The 18027-nt window shown below is 33.2% G+C and overlaps 1 protein-coding gene across 1 annotated transcript; it reads left to right on the forward strand.

Moving 5' to 3' along the window:
* Positions 1 to 3272: 3272 nt before the first annotated feature.
* LOC133333579 (septin-2-like) lies at positions 3273 to 4540 on the forward strand. The gene has a single exon (XM_061541888.1). It carries the CDS (start codon positions 3273 to 3275, stop codon positions 4530 to 4532), a length of 1260 nt encoding a protein of 419 aa, XP_061397872.1. The 3' UTR covers positions 4533 to 4540.
* Positions 4541 to 18027: the final 13487 nt, after the last annotated feature.

Genomic DNA, 18027 nt, shown 5'->3' on the forward strand with positions numbered 1-18027 from the left:
AAGAACTATATTAGCACAGCTTCGGTCAGTATGGTTAGTCATCCTAAATGTGTATCAAGCGAAAGTCGCCGGTATCCAAGTCATTTGTCCCACTTGCAGGCAGGGACCCCCATGATATAGGTCATCTATTTTCTTGTCCTCTTCAGCCCACGTGTTCCAACAGAGTTGGGTTATCTGATCAAAATCTTCAAATTATCCATTTCACGGTTGAGAATTTCCTGATATTTGGAAACTTGACCGCGTCATTACAATTCTATATGCTGGTAAATCCTATAGGCCGATTTAGAATCTTTCACCACGGTTAACACAGTGAAGATCCTTACAAGCAACGAAAAATAATCGAAATTACGAGCCTCAATTATCTCCAGCATGCTGTGAATTTAGCAACATAATGTGTTTTCGACTAGTTCCTGCTGACCGATCCACCTCCTCGCGCATTCTTCAGGACTTCAGGTGCTACCGTGAAGTCATCCAATACATCATTCCATCGGATGATGGAATTTAATGAATTAATTATATTGATCTGAATTCCCAAAACAATTTGTTTCGAATTCCCTGCGAAGTTCTTTACGAGTGAGGCGTCAAAACAACTTACCGTTGAATTTTCTGAGGTATGTAAACAAGCAGCAAAAAAACTCACGTCAAAGGGCGTTGCTGTGTTGTAAACAACTATAAACAAAACACACGTCGAGGAACTCGCACTGGCTTCGTCGTTAACAAACAAAACAGGGCGTGCGTGCGGACTGCAATGCATCACTGAGGGGCAATGCACAACAACAGCGTGATTCTTAAGGTTGTTGACGTCGTGCTATATGAGCGCGAACAAGGAATACTGCGGGGACAGTCGGTGGAGAAGATCGATCATCGCAAGGTCAAGAAGAAGAAGTACCATTAAAACCTCCAACAGGTAATTAAACTACATTCCGAAGAAACGATGCGAAGGAGGACATCCTATTTAGTGTGCTTCCCTTGGGCACTGAAACCAACCACGGAGAAGTGGGTTGGGAAAAACCACTTCCAGGATATTCTACGTACCCTAGTGAGTTATCGCCAGCCACTAGAATACCAGGCCACCCCAGAACTCCATTTATTGAAGAGGGTGAGGCACAGCAGTGTGCGCTAGTGAGTTGTCTACAGAACGCACCGGCACTCCAGCCATCCAGGAGGCTGTTCCCAGCAGTTTTACCCGGCGATATCGCTATATTCGTCCGGTCTTATCGCCAGTGCCTACTGTGCCGAAACACATTCCACAGTCTATAACAATAAAGCTAAACTGACTCATAAAAAAATTAGACTGTGTTTCCTTTATCTCGTCGCTGACAGAAATAAATTTTTGTGACGAGCTATGTGACGGAGGAAATTGAGTCGTTACGCAATGAAATTAGTGCATTAACAGGCTACAGGCTACAAATCTGCTCCATTCGGGCACAATAAAGCCAATAGGGGTTGCAAAATTTCTCCGGCTACACTCTTCAAATCGTAATTCTGTTTTTTATAGATATAGAAGAAGAATTCAATCCGTAAACCACTCTCTTAAAAAAGTTAGCACAGCACTTGTTGAATAGATAAAATGCTAACTAGCAGAATTATGAATTCAAATGTGGGGGAAACTGAAATCACGAAAACAGTATTTAGAGGCACCCATCATTGGTCAACAACGTACTTAAGCAAGTGGACGGGAACGGTATCAAAGTCGTAGCCTATTCGGACGACGTGGTGATATTGATTAACTAGGAAACGTAAGCGCGTCTCTCATCTCTCGCCCGAAGCAAAATACCTTGGCACAATCCTGGACTGTCAACTACGATGGAACAGGAACGCTGAGGAACGGGCGAAGAGAGGGCAGATTGCACTCTATGCATGCAAGAATCCCATTGGGAAAATTTGGGGGCTAAAACCATTGTCTATACACTGGATGTATAATAATGTGCTAAGGCCCATTCTTTTTCTGTGTATACAAAGAGCCGCCCCGATTCTAATGGAACCGCAAGGAACACAAAGCAAGCAGCTCTGAACGCAATGCTGAACTTATGGCATCTGGGTATCAGCATTATGTGTAAGGCAGAGCGTAGTGTCTTAAGGCTGCTTCCATTAAATCCACGCCTCTATTAGGCTTTGAAAAATAGTTTTAAGAAATCTACGCCCCTATTGGGCCTCGGAAAAATATTCGCATCTATTAGGCCCCAGAAAACTATTGAAAAAAATATTTTTTAATAAATCCAAGCCTCTTGAGAACAAAAACAAATATTTAAAAAAAATCCACGCCCCTTTAAGGCATTTGGAAAATATTTTCTTTAAAATAATTCATTGCTTTTATAAAAATTACATATAAATATTTAAAATCGTATAAACGATCCCTTTGTAATCCTCCTTTTTTTGTCTTATTAGCATTGTTACAATATGGCAACATTGTTCTCTTTGTCTCCGCTCTTTTTTCTTCTACACTTCAAATGGAGTTGCGAATTTATTTTTGCCTGTGAGTCTACCCCAACAATAAAACAACAACAACAAAATAATCCACCATTGAAATAATAAACAATTTATGCCCAAATCAGACAAGAATAAACAAACAGACCAACTAAATTAAACAACAACAACTACATTAAAAAAACACAAAGGGGCAAGCAAGCCAAACCAAGCCGAGCAGACATAAACAAAACGGCATTATGCGAATGGGGAGACACTCAGTTGTTTGGCACACACACTGGGAGAGAGAGTGCTTGTGTTAACATGACTTTCATGCTCACACTGCATGCGCCCTCTCTCTCTCAATAAGAATTCAAGTTAACTGTCAAACAACGAAGCTAACCATATGAAGCCAAAGCAGCAGCAGCACCCATCATTGTTTATTTGTCTGTCTGTCTCTCTCGGAAAAATGTATACAATAACTCTCAAGCCATTTACTGTGTGTGAGAGGGAGAGAGACAACTCTAGTGTTGTGTGCTGGCGGCTGTTAATTAAAAAGTGGAGCAAAGAAAGCGACGACGAAAAATAACGAAATGTAATGAATGTTTTATTCTGTGGTGTGTGTTGCTGAATGCAGTCTGTTTGGCAGTTGAAAGAAGAACAAAGGAAAAATAATTATTGAAAAAATAAAAATTCAGTTTGTATTGAACGCAGCTAAGGTTTAAGAGTGAAATAGCCAACAAACGATTGAAGCGGAAGAAAGAAAAATTTAATTTAGAAATCAAAGAAATTCTGAAATTTTTTGTGTGTCTGGAACAAAAAGGAATTAAAGTGTGAATAAGGAGTAGAAAGAAGAAGAAGAAAAAATGACAGCTGAAGTGGAAATCTATGCAAAAAAAGAACCCCATTTACGTTCGCTGAAACAGTCGGGACATGTGGGCTTTGACAGCCTCCCCGATCAATTGGTAAATAAATCGGTGCAAAATGGCTTTGTGTTTAATGTGATGTGTATCGGCGAAACGGGTTTGGGTAAATCCACCATGATGGACACTTTGTTCAATACCAGCTTTGAGTCCACACCCAGTTCCCATACCCTGCCCAATGTGAAATTGAAGGCTCACACTTATGAGTTGCAGGAAAGCAATGTACGCCTGAAGTTGACAATTTGCGATACCGTAGGCTATGGCGATCAAATCAACAAGGATGACTCATTCAAGGCAGTTGTCGATTATATCGATGCTCAATTTGAGGCTTATCTTCAAGAGGAGTTGAAAATCAAACGTTCGCTGGTCGGTTGCCATGATTCACGCATCCATGTCTGCTTGTATTTCATTTGTCCCACCGGTCATGGCCTCAAGAGTTTGGATTTGGTTTGCATGAAGAAATTGGATAGCAAGGTGAACATCATACCCATCATTGCCAAGGCTGATACCATCTCCAAGGCAGAATTGCAACGTTTCAAGTCGAAAATCATGCAAGAATTGGCCAATAATGGTGTCCACATTTATCAATTCCCCACCGATGATGAAACGGTGGCCGAAACCAATCAGGCCATGAATGATCATGTACCATTTGCGGTGGTGGGCTCCACGGAATTTATCAAAGTGGGCAATAAACTCATTCGTGCCCGCCAATATCCTTGGGGCACCGTTCAGGTGGAAAATGAAACCCATTGTGATTTTGTAAAATTGCGGGAAATGTTGATCCGCACCAATATGGAAGATATGCGCGAAAAGACTCACACCAAACACTATGAATTGTATCGCCAAAAACGTCTCGAAGAAATGGGCTTCTCCGATGTTGATTCGGATAATAAACCCATCTCATTTCAACAAACCTTTGAGGCCAAACGTTCGAATCATCTTGCCGAATTGCAGGCCAAAGAGGAAGAGGTTCGTCAAATGTTTGTTCAACGTGTCAAAGAAAAGGAGGCAGAACTTAAAGAATCCGAAAAAGAGTTACATGCCAAATTTGAAAAACTCAAGCGGGATCATGCTGAGGAGAAACGTAAACTGGAGGAGTCTCGTAAAAAATTGGAAGAAGATTTCTTGGAATTTACGCGACGTAAGGCTCAACTGGCCACCTCACACCACACCCTGACATTGGGTAAAAGCAAAAAGAAGTAAGACGGCAAATTCATAAAGTGAAATTTCGAATCGAACAATGGAATGAAAGCAGCCAAGAAATTGCAGCACAAAAAATCGTCATTTTTTTATTATTTGTATTTTATAGAAGCGAACAACAACAAAGAACAGAAAACTAACAACTACAACAACAACAACAATTTCCATATATTATTATAAATGCTAGACGCATAATTGAAAATTATTCATAAGCTAAGCTAATAATTCCAAATTATAATTAAAACTAACCTAAGCTAACCTAACCTCAAGCCCACAAGTCACCTTCCCACCCGCCCCCTCGATTTCAACACACACAAACACCTTTCACTATCACTTTGGTGAAGTCGACAAATTTTTTTGGTTTTTTCGAAAAACCAATTCTGCCATTTTCGATATTTTTTGAACTGCGTTTAATGGACTTTTTCTATTTTTGGTTTTCAATACAAAATGAAAACTACACAATCAAAAAAATATGCAAACTAGAAATTGAAAACAAAACTATATTTTAACGATTTCAATGATATTAATTTAATTCGTATATGAATTAAATTACGCACTATAAAAAATTCCCAAAATGAAAATTTTAAAAATCTAAAAAATAAAAAAAAAAAATTATTTTTGAGTGATTCTAAAAACTTAAAAAAAGAAATAATATGTTTCGAATTTTACAGAATTTGTAGTGTTTTTTAATATTTAAGAATTCTGTAAAATTCAAAAAAAAAAACATAGTTTTGAATATTTAAATTTTTTTAATTCTAAAAAAAATAAAAAATATATTATTTTTCGAAATTTAGAGATATTGTATATTTAATTTAATTTTTTTTTAATTAAATTAAAATTTTGAAAATTTTTTTAATCTTTTTTGATAATTTGTTCAACAATATTGAATCTATGTTATCGAAAAAAAAATAATTTTCAAATTCAATTTCTTATAAAACTCAATATTTATAAAAAAAATTATTCATAACATGAAAAAAATAAGTCGACATTAAAAAAAAACATTCAATTATTTTACCATCACCCACCCCATCGATACATAACCCCATTCGAAGTATTATTTTTTTATTTATAAACGACCAGTCCCCCTTTTCTGCCCTTTATAATAATGCTCAAGTGTTTGAAACCTATTTGTCTTACAAAGAAAAAATAATTATTATTTTCTTTTTTACTTTATATGAAAAAAGTAAAATTATTCGCACAAGCCTTTTTTATATACGTATAACCAAAATGCTGCTTTAAGAAAAAATATATTTAAACGAGTCTCCCCTCTTTTTATAGTTATTATTCATTATTATTAACAATTATTAATAATATTGTATTATTATTATTATATATGATTGTAGTTATTAAATATATTCCCCAAAAAATCATAAATAAATAAACGAATATTTAACACGAACAACAAATATTTAATAAATAAAAAAATATTAAAAAAATGAACAGATTTTTTATTTAAAAATTGTATTTAGGTCCGTACAAGAGGCGTGGATTTTAAAAATTATTTTTGAGCTCTTAGAAGCGCTGTGGAGTCTTACAAAAGGCGTGAATTAAAAATAAAAAAATATTCTAACAATATATTTATGTGCGTGAAAATAAATTCAAATTTGAAAAGCGAAGACACCCACCAGTATGTGTGGTTGTGTCCAGTATGACAGTTTTGTTATACAATATAACAGAGTGTAAGTGACTGTAAATTTGAATTTAGAACAAATAAATTCAATGACCTTTATAAAAAGGAAACAATTATTTGGCAAAATATTAACTAATTTAAATGTGACTGTAAATTCGAATTTATAACAAATTAATTTAATAAACTATATAAAGAGAAAACATTTATATGTTAAAATTTAAACTAATTTAAACATTTACTTCACAGGTAAATTCTTGGTGGTGGAGTTATTGTCGCAAGAACACTATTTTTAATCCATGTGCACGCATCATCATTGGGCTTCTTTATAATATATTAATTTGTAATTTTATATAATGTTTGCTATGTTTTTATGTAATTTTGTATAATTTTACTTAAAATATTATTTTTATTTTACTGTAATGTAAATATGTTTTGTGTTGTTAATGCGTTTTATTACTTGTATGTTTTCTATTTTTTTTAAATATGTGGAAATTATTTATGTTTTTATATAAGTACAAAAATGTGTATGTATATTTATATATTGCTTGTATGTTTATGTATTATAGTGACTTTCATTGTCTATGTTACGCTTTCATTGCATATCACTATTTAAACTTTAGTAATTTAGAATATAAGAAAAGCCTATGTAAAATTCGTTTCGGTCCACTGTGCGAAAATTCGACCTAATGCACCCCTAGACTATGTACCATTGGATAGGCCATGGAAAGAGCTTCTAGACCCAGTTTTTATTTTGTTTCCAAATATGTTAGAATTTTAGTTATTTCCAATATAAGAAAACCCCTATGAAATTCGTTTCAGCCCACTGTGCGAAAATTCGACCTAATGCACCCCTAGACTATGTACCATTGGATAGGCCATGGAAAGAGCTTCTAGACCCAGTTTTTATTTTGTTTCCAAATATGTTAGAATTTTAGTTATTTCCAATATAAGAAAACCCCTATGAAATTCGTTTCAGCCCACTGTGCGAAAATTCGACCTAATGCACCCCTAGACTATGTACCATTGGATAGGCCATGGAAAGAGATTCTAGACCCAGTTTTTATTTTGTTTCCAAATATGTTAGAATTTTAGTTATTTCCAATATAAGAAAACCCCTATGAAATTCGTTTCAGCCCACTGTGCGAAAATTCGACCTAATGCACCCCTAGACTATGTACCATTGGATAGGCCATGGAAAGAACTTCTAGACCCAGTTTTTACTTTGTTTCCAAATATGTTAGAATTTTAATTATTTTGAATATTCAAAAACCTATACGAAATTCGTTTCAGCCCACTGTGCGAAAATTCGACCTAATGCACCCCTAGACTATGTACCATTGGATAGGCCATGGAAAGAGCTTCTAGACCCAGTTTTTATTTTGTTTCCAAATATGTTAGAATTTTAGTTATTTCCAATATAAGAAAACCCCTATGAAATTCGTTTCAGCCCACTGTGCGAAAATTCGACCTAATGCACCCCTAGACTATGTACCATTGGATAGGCCATGGAAAGAGCTTCTAGACCCAGTTTTTATTTTGTTTCCAAATATGTTAGAATTTTAGTTATTTCCAATATAAGAAAACCCCTATGAAATTCGTTTCAGCCCACTGTGCGAAAATTCGACCTAATGCACCCCTAGACTATGTACCATTGGATAGGCCATGGAAAGAGCTTCTAGACCCAGTTTTTATTTTGTTTCCAAATATGTTAGAATTTTAGTTATTTCCAATATAAGAAAACCCCTATGAAATTCGTTTCAGCCCACTGTGCGAAAATTCGACCTAATGCACCCCTAGACTATGTACCATTGGATAGGCCATGGAAAGAGCTTCTAGACCCAGTTTTTATTTTGTTTCCAAATATGTTAGAATTTTAGTTATTTCCAATATAAGAAAACCCCTATGAAATTCGTTTCAGCCCACTGTGCGAAAATTCGACCTAATGCACCCCTAGACTATGTACCATTGGATAGGCCATGGAAAGAGCTTCTAGACCCAGTTTTTATTTTGTTTCCAAATATGTTAGAATTTTAGTTATTTCCAATATAAGAAAACCCCTATGAAATTCGTTTCAGCCCACTGTGCGAAAATTCGACCTAATGCACCCCTAGACTATGTACCATTGGATAGGCCATGGAAAGAGCTTCTAGACCCAGTTTTTATTTTGTTTCCAAATATGATAGAATTTTAGTTATTTCCAATATAAGAAAACCCCTATGAAATTCGTTTCAGCCCACTGTGCGAAAATTCGACCTAATGCACCCCTAGACTATGTACCATTGGATAGGCCATGGAAAGAGCTTCTAGTAGACCCAGTTTTTATTTTGTTTCCAAATATGTTAGAATTTTAGTTATTTCCAATATAAGAAAACCCCTATGAAATTCGTTTCAGCCCACTGTGCGAAAATTCGACCTAATGCACCCCTAGACTATGTACCATTGGATAGGCCATGGAAAGAGCTTCTAGACCCAGTTTTTATTTTGTTTCCAAATATGTTAGAATTTTAGTTATTTCCAATATAAGAAAACCCCTATGAAATTCGTTTCAGCCCACTGTGTGCACTGTTTCGAATTTCATAGGGGTTTTCTTATATTGGAAATAACTAAAATTCTAACATATTTGGAAACAAAATAAAAACTGGGTCTAGAAGCTCTTTCCATGGCCTATCCAATGGTACATAGTCTAGGGGTGCATTAGGTCGAATTTTCGCACAGTGGGCTGAAACGAATTTCATAGGGGTTTTCTTATATTGGAAATAACTAAAATTCTAACATATTTGGAAACAAAATAAAAACTGGGTCTAGAAGCTCTTTTCATGGCCTATCCAATGGTACATAGTCTAGGGGTGCATTAGGTCGAATTTTCGCACAGTGGGCTGAAACGAATTTCGTATAGGTTTTTGAATATTCAAAATAATTAAAATTCTAACATATTTGGAAACAAAGTAAAAACTGGGTCTAGAAGTTCTTTCCATGGCCTATCCAATGGTATAGGTCGAATTTTCGCACAGTGGGCTGAAACGAATTTCATAGGGGTTTTCTTATATTGGAAATAACTAAAATTCTAACATATTTGGAAACAAAATAAAAACTGGGTCTAGAAGCTCTTTCCATTGCCTATCCAATGGTACATAGTCTAGGGGTGCATTAGGTCGAATTTTCGCACAGTGGGCTGAAACGAATTTCGTATAGGTTTTTGAATATTCAAAATAATTAAAATTCTAACATATTTGGAAACAAAGTAAAAACTGGGTCTAGAAGTTCTTTCCATGGCCTATCCAATGGTACATAGTCTAGGGGTGCATTAGGTCGAATTTTCGCACAGTGGGCTGAAACGAATTTCATAGGGGTTTTCTTATATTGGAAATAACTAAAATTCTAACATATTTGGAAACAAAATAAAAACTGGGTCTAGAAGCTCTTTCCATGGCCTATCCAATGGTACATAGTCTAGGGGTGCATTAGGTCGAATTTTCGCACAGTGGGCTGAAACGAATTTCATAGGGGTTTTCTTATATTGGAAATAACTAAAATTCTAACATATTTGGAAACAAAATAAAAACTGGGTCTAGAAGCTCTTTCCATGGCCTATCCAATGGTACATAGTCTAGGGGTGCATTAGGTCGAATTTTCGCACAGTGGACCGAAACGAATTTTACATAGGCTTTTCTTATATTCTAAATTACTAAAGTTTAAATAGTGATATGCAATGAAAGCGTAACATAGACAATGAAAGTCACTATAATACATAAACATATAAGCAATATATAAATATACATACACATTTTTGTACTTATATAAAAACATAAATAATTTCCACATATTTAAAAAAAAATAGAAAACATACAAGTAATAAAACGCATTAACAACACAAAACATATTTACATTACAGTAAAATAAAAATAATATTTTAAGTAAAATTATACAAAATTACATAAAAACATAGCAAACATTATATAAAATTACAAATTAATATATTATAAAGAAGCCCAATGATGATGCGTGCACATGGATTAAAAATAGTGTTCTTGCGACAATAACTCCACCACCAAGAATTTACCTGTGAAGTAAATGTTTAAATTAGTTTAAATTTTAACATATAAATGTTTTCTCTTTATATAGTTTATTAAATTAATTTGTTATAAATTCGAATTTACAGTCACATTTAAATTAGTTAATATTTTGCCAAATAATTGTTTCCTTTTTATAAAGGTCATTGAATTTATTTGTTCTAAATTCAAATTTACAGTCACTTACACTCTGTTATATTGTATAACAAAACTGTCATACTGGACACAACCACACATACTGGTGGGTGTCTTCGCTTTTCAAATTTGAATTTATTTTCACGCACATAATATATTTTTAAAAACATATTTTTAGTCTCATACAAAAAAATATTTTCGTGGGTCTATTAACAGGCGTGAATTTTTTAAAATTATTTTTAAGGGATCATGACATAACTCTAGGATTTTCTGTCGCGTGGCCGGTGTATGTATCTGTCCATAGGTGATAGCCTTAAAATCCGGCCGCTGGTTGTCCACCCATTAAAAAACGATGATATTTAAATGGGTCTATGAAGAGGATGTAGAAAGATTTTCCGAGTTCTAAGATTCATATCTTTTGATCCACAACCGATATAGGCACATATCGCACCATTGTGGTCTATCATTTGAGTCAGGACTGGATAGGGACTATAATGAACCCACGTTCGAGTTTTTGGGATTTTTTTTTTTAAATTAGGGACCTAAATCCAGTTTTTTGACTGTATCTCCAAAACGGTTTGAGATATCACCACTCAATGGAAAGGAATTTTTACAACCTTAAGAAAAATCTGATCGCTTTTACTAAACTAGAGTTGTTCTGGGACCATCATCAACATTTTATTTTGAAACATTTTTTTTTTGGGACTGTCAATTTTTTACAAAATATTTTGAAGTTTTATAACGAGACGTGTATTTTTTACAGGGTCTATAAAGTGGCTGGTATTTTTTTAACATTTTGTTGGTACTTTATCAATTTATCAACTTGCGTTCATTTTTATACCCTTCACCACACTGTGGTACAGGGTATTATGTCTTTGTGCATATGTTTGTAACAGGCAAAAGGAATCGAGATCTGAGTCGATTTACTCTTGTTCCTCTGTCCGTCCGTGTGTTGATGTTAAATTATAAACAAAGTATAGGTCGTATGTATAGTCCGATTCGGATGAAATTTGGCACAAGTCACTTATTTTGCCCAAGGACGAACCCTATTGAAATTGGAGAAAATCGGTTCATATTTAGATAAAGCTCCCATATATAGTTTTCTCCGATTTTAGGTAAATGGTTCACTAAAGTCCCTATATTTCTCTCGATTTGCACGAAATTTGGCACAGCGTAATGAACTAGGTCTAGAATGATGTGTGTTAAGTTTCCTGAAAATCGGTTCTGATTTAGATATAGCTCCCATTTATAGTTTCACCCGATTTTAGGTAAATGGAGCACCAAAGTCCCTAAATATCTCGATTTGCACGAAATTTTGCACAGAGTAATGAATTAGGTGTAGAATGATGTGTGTTAAGTTTCCTGAAAATCGGTTCAGATTTAGATATAGCTCCCATATATATTTTCGTCCGATTTTAGGTAAATGGTGCGCCAAAGTCCCTATATATCTTTCGATTTGCACGAAATTTGGCACAGCGTAATGAATTAGATCTATAATGATGTGTGCTATGTTTCGTGCAAATTTGTTCATGTTTAGATATAGTCCTATATAAATTTTCGTCCGAATTTTATGTAAATGGTGCACCAAAGTCCCTAAATATCTTTCGATTTGCACGAAATTTGGCATAGCGTACTGAATTGAGTGTATAATGATGTGTTCTAAGTATCGTGAAAATCGGTTCTGATTTAGATATAACTTCCATATATATTATCGTTCAATTGAATAGATATGGCGCCAAAGTTCTTATATATATTTTGTTCAATTTCATGTCAATGTTCTCTCGAAAAGGCGACTATGTAGAATATACCCAAGGTGGTGAAGGGTATTATATAGTCCGCCCCGTACGACTTTTGAACTTTCCTTACTGGTTTAAAAATTATTTTTTAGGGATTCACCAAAGGCGTGAATTTTTTTAAAAATTATTTGTTTGTGTCCTTCAACAGTCTTTGATTTTTTTTATTATTTTTTTTAGATGACTATCAATAATAATTAATTTTTTATATCAATTTTGAAATTTTTATTTAAATTTAAGAAAAATCTATTCTCAATTTATATTCTACTTCCATTTTGTAATGTTGAAATATTTACATTTAAATCTGAATCAACCCGTCAAATTCAATTAAAACAAATTGGAACACAAAATGCTGCTGATATCTACACATACCAGTTAATTATTAAATGAATAACAACAATGCCAACACAAAACGACAAAATTACAACAACAACAGCAAAAATGTTAATACAAATTTATGACGAACAGAACTGAACAAAAACAAAAAATGGAATTGATTCATCAACACTTTGCCGGTTGTTTTTTGAATTGTTTGTTTGAAGGTGAAAACAAGTTTCGATACACAGCAAAGTTTGGAAAGCTTAAAAACCAGATATATCACGATATGAACGACCACAGCTGTGGCTAAGCAAATGATCGTCATGGCTGGTGTGATAAGCTTGAAAAAAGCAAACATGTGGTCTAGGAAAAAAATATGTTTTTTTTTTAAATGTCCATCAATTCGGAGGACAGGCCTCTAAAAATATTTTTTTTTTAAAATCACGCCTCTAAAAATATTTTTTTAAAAAATCACGCCTCTAAAAATATTTTTTTTTTTAAATCACGCCTCTAAAAATATTTTTTAAAAAATCCACGCCTCATTATTGGTATTTGCTGCTACTGCTGCTGGCGACTTCGTCTCTTGGCCAGGTTTGGTGGAGAGGTAGGCTAGGGATCCTTTATTTTTCCCATAGTCTTTCGTAGTTTGGTGTTCGGTTTCCCAGCCATTCATTTAAAGGTGTGAATTCAATGGTTAGTTGATATTAAATCGATTTTGGTTTTGGGTTTTCTGTGCTCCTTTTTGGGTTAGACATTTCACGCCTCTAAAAATATTTTTTAAAAAATCCAAGCCTCTAAATATATTTTTTAAAAAATCCACGCCTTTAAAAATATTTTTTAAAAAAACCACGCCTCTAAAAATATTTTTTAAAAAATCCACGCCTTTAAAACTATTTTTTAAAAAATCCACGCCTTTAAAACTATTTTTTAAAAAATCCACGCCTATAAAAATATATTTTTTAAAAAATCGACGCCTCTAAAAAATTTTTTTAAAAAATCCACGCCTCTAAAAATATTTTTTAAAAAATCCACGCCTTTAAAAATATTTTTTTAAAAAATCCACGCCTTTAAAAATATTTTTTTAAAAAATACACGCCTGTTGATAGCCTCTAAAAATATTTGTTAAAAAATCTACGCCTTATTGTAGACCCTAAGCAATATTTTTTTGTGTCAAGTCCATAATTTTTCATCTTCCATTCCTCTTCCCCTTTTCTTCTTATTTCCTAAAATTAAAATTTATGCATTTGTTATGCACATTTTCTTCGAAGAAATATTTGTGTGTTTCCTTTCATTGGTAACCCCTATACAGGCCCTCATCCTCCACTGCCAGAACATTGTGTCATCCGTCCATTTAAAATTGTTACCCTACAAGTCATAGCCTTTGATTTTGTATTAATTCACACCATTCATTGCCACATTCAGCTTGTACTAGGCGTAACATACACATACCCCTCCTCGCCAAAAAACCCCGGCCTCTCGTCCATCATCGAAGTAATTCTCCACAGTTTCTTATCATTTGAGGTTACACAGAAAAATGTTTTTTGTTATATTTTAAATGTTTTTATTATTTCATTTTCTGTTTAACCAGGCGTTCGGAGGGAAGGGGTGGTGGATGGATGCATCGAACATTTCAATGGAATTTCCATTAACATTTCTCTTCTCAATTGATTTTAATGGTTTTGGACGGACATTTTCTTGTTCTGCACTGCACTTAAAGAAAATTATGTTTTTGCTGGCCCTATTCTTTGTTATCTTTGAGTGGCGGTGGTGGTGGGAACAACTGCCAGGGCTGGCCATTCAAATGTCTCCCATCTCCTCATATTGTATAATTTTTGTTGTCTACATTATTTGTATAGATTGGGAAAGTAACTATTTTTTTCTTCTTCTTCCTCTTCCTCTTGTAATATTATCCATTGAAATGCACTTATGCTAGTGGTTTCCCAATCAGAATCCGCAAGAGGCAGCAATGTACATTTGTTCGATTTAAAAAAAAAATGTTCAATTGTCTATCAAGATGCTTAGATTTTTTAAAAATTATTTTTAGGAGTCCATCAACCGGCGTGGATTTTTTAAACATTATTTTTAGAGGTCCATCAACAGGCGTGGATTTTTAAACATTATTTTTAGAGGTCCATCAACAGGTGTTCATCAACTGGCCTGGATTAAAAAAAATATTTTTTGGGGTTCATCAAATGGCGTGAATTAAAAAAAAATATTTTTAGAGGTCCATCAACAGGTGTTCATCAACTGGCCTGGATTAAAAAAAATATTTTTTGGGGTTCATCAACTGGCGTGAATTAAAAAAAATATTTTTAGAGGTAAAAAAATTTTAAAAAATCCACGCCTTTTATAAACCTCAAAAAACTTGTTAAACCAGTTAGGAACTGGTTTTTTTTTAAATCCACGCCTTGAATTTTTTTTTAAATCCACGCCTTGAATTTTTTTTTTAAATCCACGCCTTAAATTTTTTTTTAAAAAATCCACGCCTTGATTTTTTTTTTGTAAAAAATCCACGCCTTGATTTTGTTTTAAATCCACGCCTTGATTTTTTTTGTAAAAAATCCACGCCTTAATTTTTTTTTGTAAAAAATCCACGCCTTGATTTTTTTTTAAAAATCCACGTCTTAATTTTTTTTTGTAAAAAATCCACGTCTTAAATTTTTTTTGTAAAAAATCCACGCCTTGAATTTTTTTTTAAATCCACGCCTTGAATTTTTTTTGTAAAAAATCCACGCCTTGATTTTTTTTTAAAAAATCCACGCCTTCAATTTTTTTAAAAAATCCACGCCTTCAATTTTTTTTTTTAAATCCACGCCCTGATTTTTTTTTTTAATCTACGCCTTGAATTTTTTTTTTAAAATCCACGCCTTGATTTTTTTTTTAAAATCCACGCCTTGATTTTTTTTTTAAATCCTTGAATTTTTTTTAAAAATCCACGCCTTGAATTTTTTTTAAAAATCCACGCCTTGAATTTTTTTTAAAATCCACGCCTTAAAAAAAATATTTTTAAAAAATCCACGCCCTAAAAAATATTTTTAAAAAATCCACGCCCTTAAAAATATTTTTAAAAAATCCACGCCCTAAAAATATTTTTAAAAAATCCACGCCCTAAAAAATATTTTTAAAAAATCCACGTCTTGAAAAAATATTTTAAAAAATCCACGCCTTGAAAAAAATATTTTTAAAAAATCCACGCCTTAAAAAAATATTTTAAAAAATCCAATATTTATTAAAAAATCCACGCCTTGAAAAAAATATTTTAAAAAATCCACGCCTTAAAAAAATATATTAAAAAAATCCACGCCTTAAAAAAATATATTAAAACAATCCACGCCTTGAAAAAAAATATTTTTTTAAAAATCCACGCCTTGAAAAAAATATTTTTAAAAATCCACGACTTGAAAAAAAAATATTTTTAAAAAATCCACGTCTTGAAAAAATATTTTAAAAAATCCACGCCTTGAAAAAAATATTTTTAAAAAATCCACGCCTTAAAAAAATATTTTAAGAAATCCAATATTTATTAAAAATCCACGCCTTGAAAAAAATATTTTAAAAAATCCACGCCTTAAAAAAATATATTAAAAAAATCCACGCCTTAAAAAAATATATTAAAACAATCCACGCCTTGAAAAAAAATATTTTTTTAAAAATCCACGCCTTGAAAAAAATATTTTTTTAAAAATCCACGCCTTGAAAAAAATATTTTTAAAAATCCACGACTTGAAAAAAAAATATTTTTAAAAAATCCACGCCTTGAATTTTTTTTTAATCCACGCCTTGAATTTTTTTTTAATCCACGCCTTGAATTTTTTTTAATCCACGCCTTGAATGTTTTTTTAAAAAATCCACGCCTTGAAAAAAATATTTTTAAAAAATCCACGCCTTGAAAAAAATATTTTTAAAAAATCCACGCCTTGAAAAAAATATTTTAAAAAAATCTACGCCTTGTAAAAAATATTTTAAAAAATTCTCGTCTTCTATAAGCCTTGAAAAAATTATTTCTTTAATAAGTCATTAATTTCAAATGTTTTTCTTGTTTCTTTTCAGATATCCCGATATTCTATTGGCTACGAAATATGGCTGTTAAACGCATGACTATAACCCCAACATTATCGTAAAATATCCGGGAATAATTTCTAATTTTTGTTTCTAAAAGTTTCGGTTTTCCATTTTTTTTTTTCAAATTTTGCTCCGTATTTAAACTTCTTTCGGGTTTTCCTTCCTTTTTAACATCAAGGGTGAAATACCAACATCAACAACAACTGCCATTAAATACTCCACATCATCTTCCACATCCAACTGCATTCATCTTGGCAAAACCCCTCTGTGTCCTGCCACAAAAATAATTACAATAATCGCTGAAGTTCACAACACCCTGCCAGACAACAGCAACAATAACAAGAAAAAAAAACAATTTCATTTTTTTATGTTTTTCTTTCATTTCGAAACAAAGGAGGATTTCCTTCCATTTTTTGTTTGGCCACTTTCAAGAGCCCACCACGAGCGAAACAATAAAAAGGGGTATTTTTTCCCCCTAGAATCTAATTTTTGAGGTAGTGTGGAAGGCCTCACATTTTTTTCAATTTAATCTCGATTTGAATCTCAACCAACCACCCAAAAACAAAATTTCAGATAAAAAAACCACAACAAAAAACCGGATAAATTCTAAAACGCGTTTCGCATCAATTTTTGAATTCGTTATCGCATTCCGCACGTCGTCCGTCGTGTTTGCGTTAATGTACCGTCATCGTTTGCGGTTTTTATCGTCGTCCCGGAACGTATTCTAAAATATTGCCGAAATCGCCAACATTATCGCAGTCAACATTTTGGAATTTATTCATCACCACAACCCCCACCACAAAGAATGTCATCATCGACAAAATGGGGTCTAAAAATGATTTTCACAGCGATCATTTTTGTCATCATCGTAAATGGTAAGTGGAAAAAAATTTAAAAATATTCTTTAATCAATCCACGCCTTGGATAGGCCTCGAAAAAATATTCTTTAATAAATCCACGCCTTGGATAGGCCTCGAAAAAATATTCTTTAATAAATCCACGCCTTGGATAGGCCTTGAAAAAATATTCTTTAATAAATCCACGCCTTGGATAGGCCTCGAAAAAATATTCTTTAATAAATCCACGCCTTGGATAGGCCTCGAAAAAATATTCTTTAATAAATCCACGCATTGGATAGGCCTCGAAAAAATATTCTTTAATAAATCCACGCCTTGGATAGGCCTCGAAAAAATATTCTTTAATAAATCCACGCCTTGGATAGGCCTCGAAAAAATATTCTTTAATAAATCCACGCCTTGGATAGGCCTCGAAAAAATATTCTTTAATAAATCCACGCCTTGGATAGGCCTCGAAAAAATATTCTTTAATAAATCCACGCATTGGATAGGCCTTGAAAAAATATTCCTTAATAAATCCACGCCTTGGAAAGGCCTTGAAAAAATTTTCCTTAATAAATCCACGCCTTGGATAGGCCTCGAAAAAATATTCTTTAATAAATCCACGCCTTGGATAGGCCTCGAAAAAATATT

This window comes from Musca vetustissima, unplaced genomic scaffold (genome assembly GCF_032173495.1).
Source record: "Musca vetustissima isolate MV318-11 ecotype Yass unplaced genomic scaffold, APGP_CSIRO_Mvet_v1 utg105015, whole genome shotgun sequence".
Classification (NCBI taxonomy): domain Eukaryota; kingdom Metazoa; phylum Arthropoda; class Insecta; order Diptera; family Muscidae; genus Musca; species Musca vetustissima.

Coding starts and splice junctions, on each gene's coding strand:
- LOC133333579 (XM_061541888.1), top strand. CDS start 3,273: ATGACAGCTGAAGTGGAAATCTATGCAAAAAAAGAACCCCATTTACGT.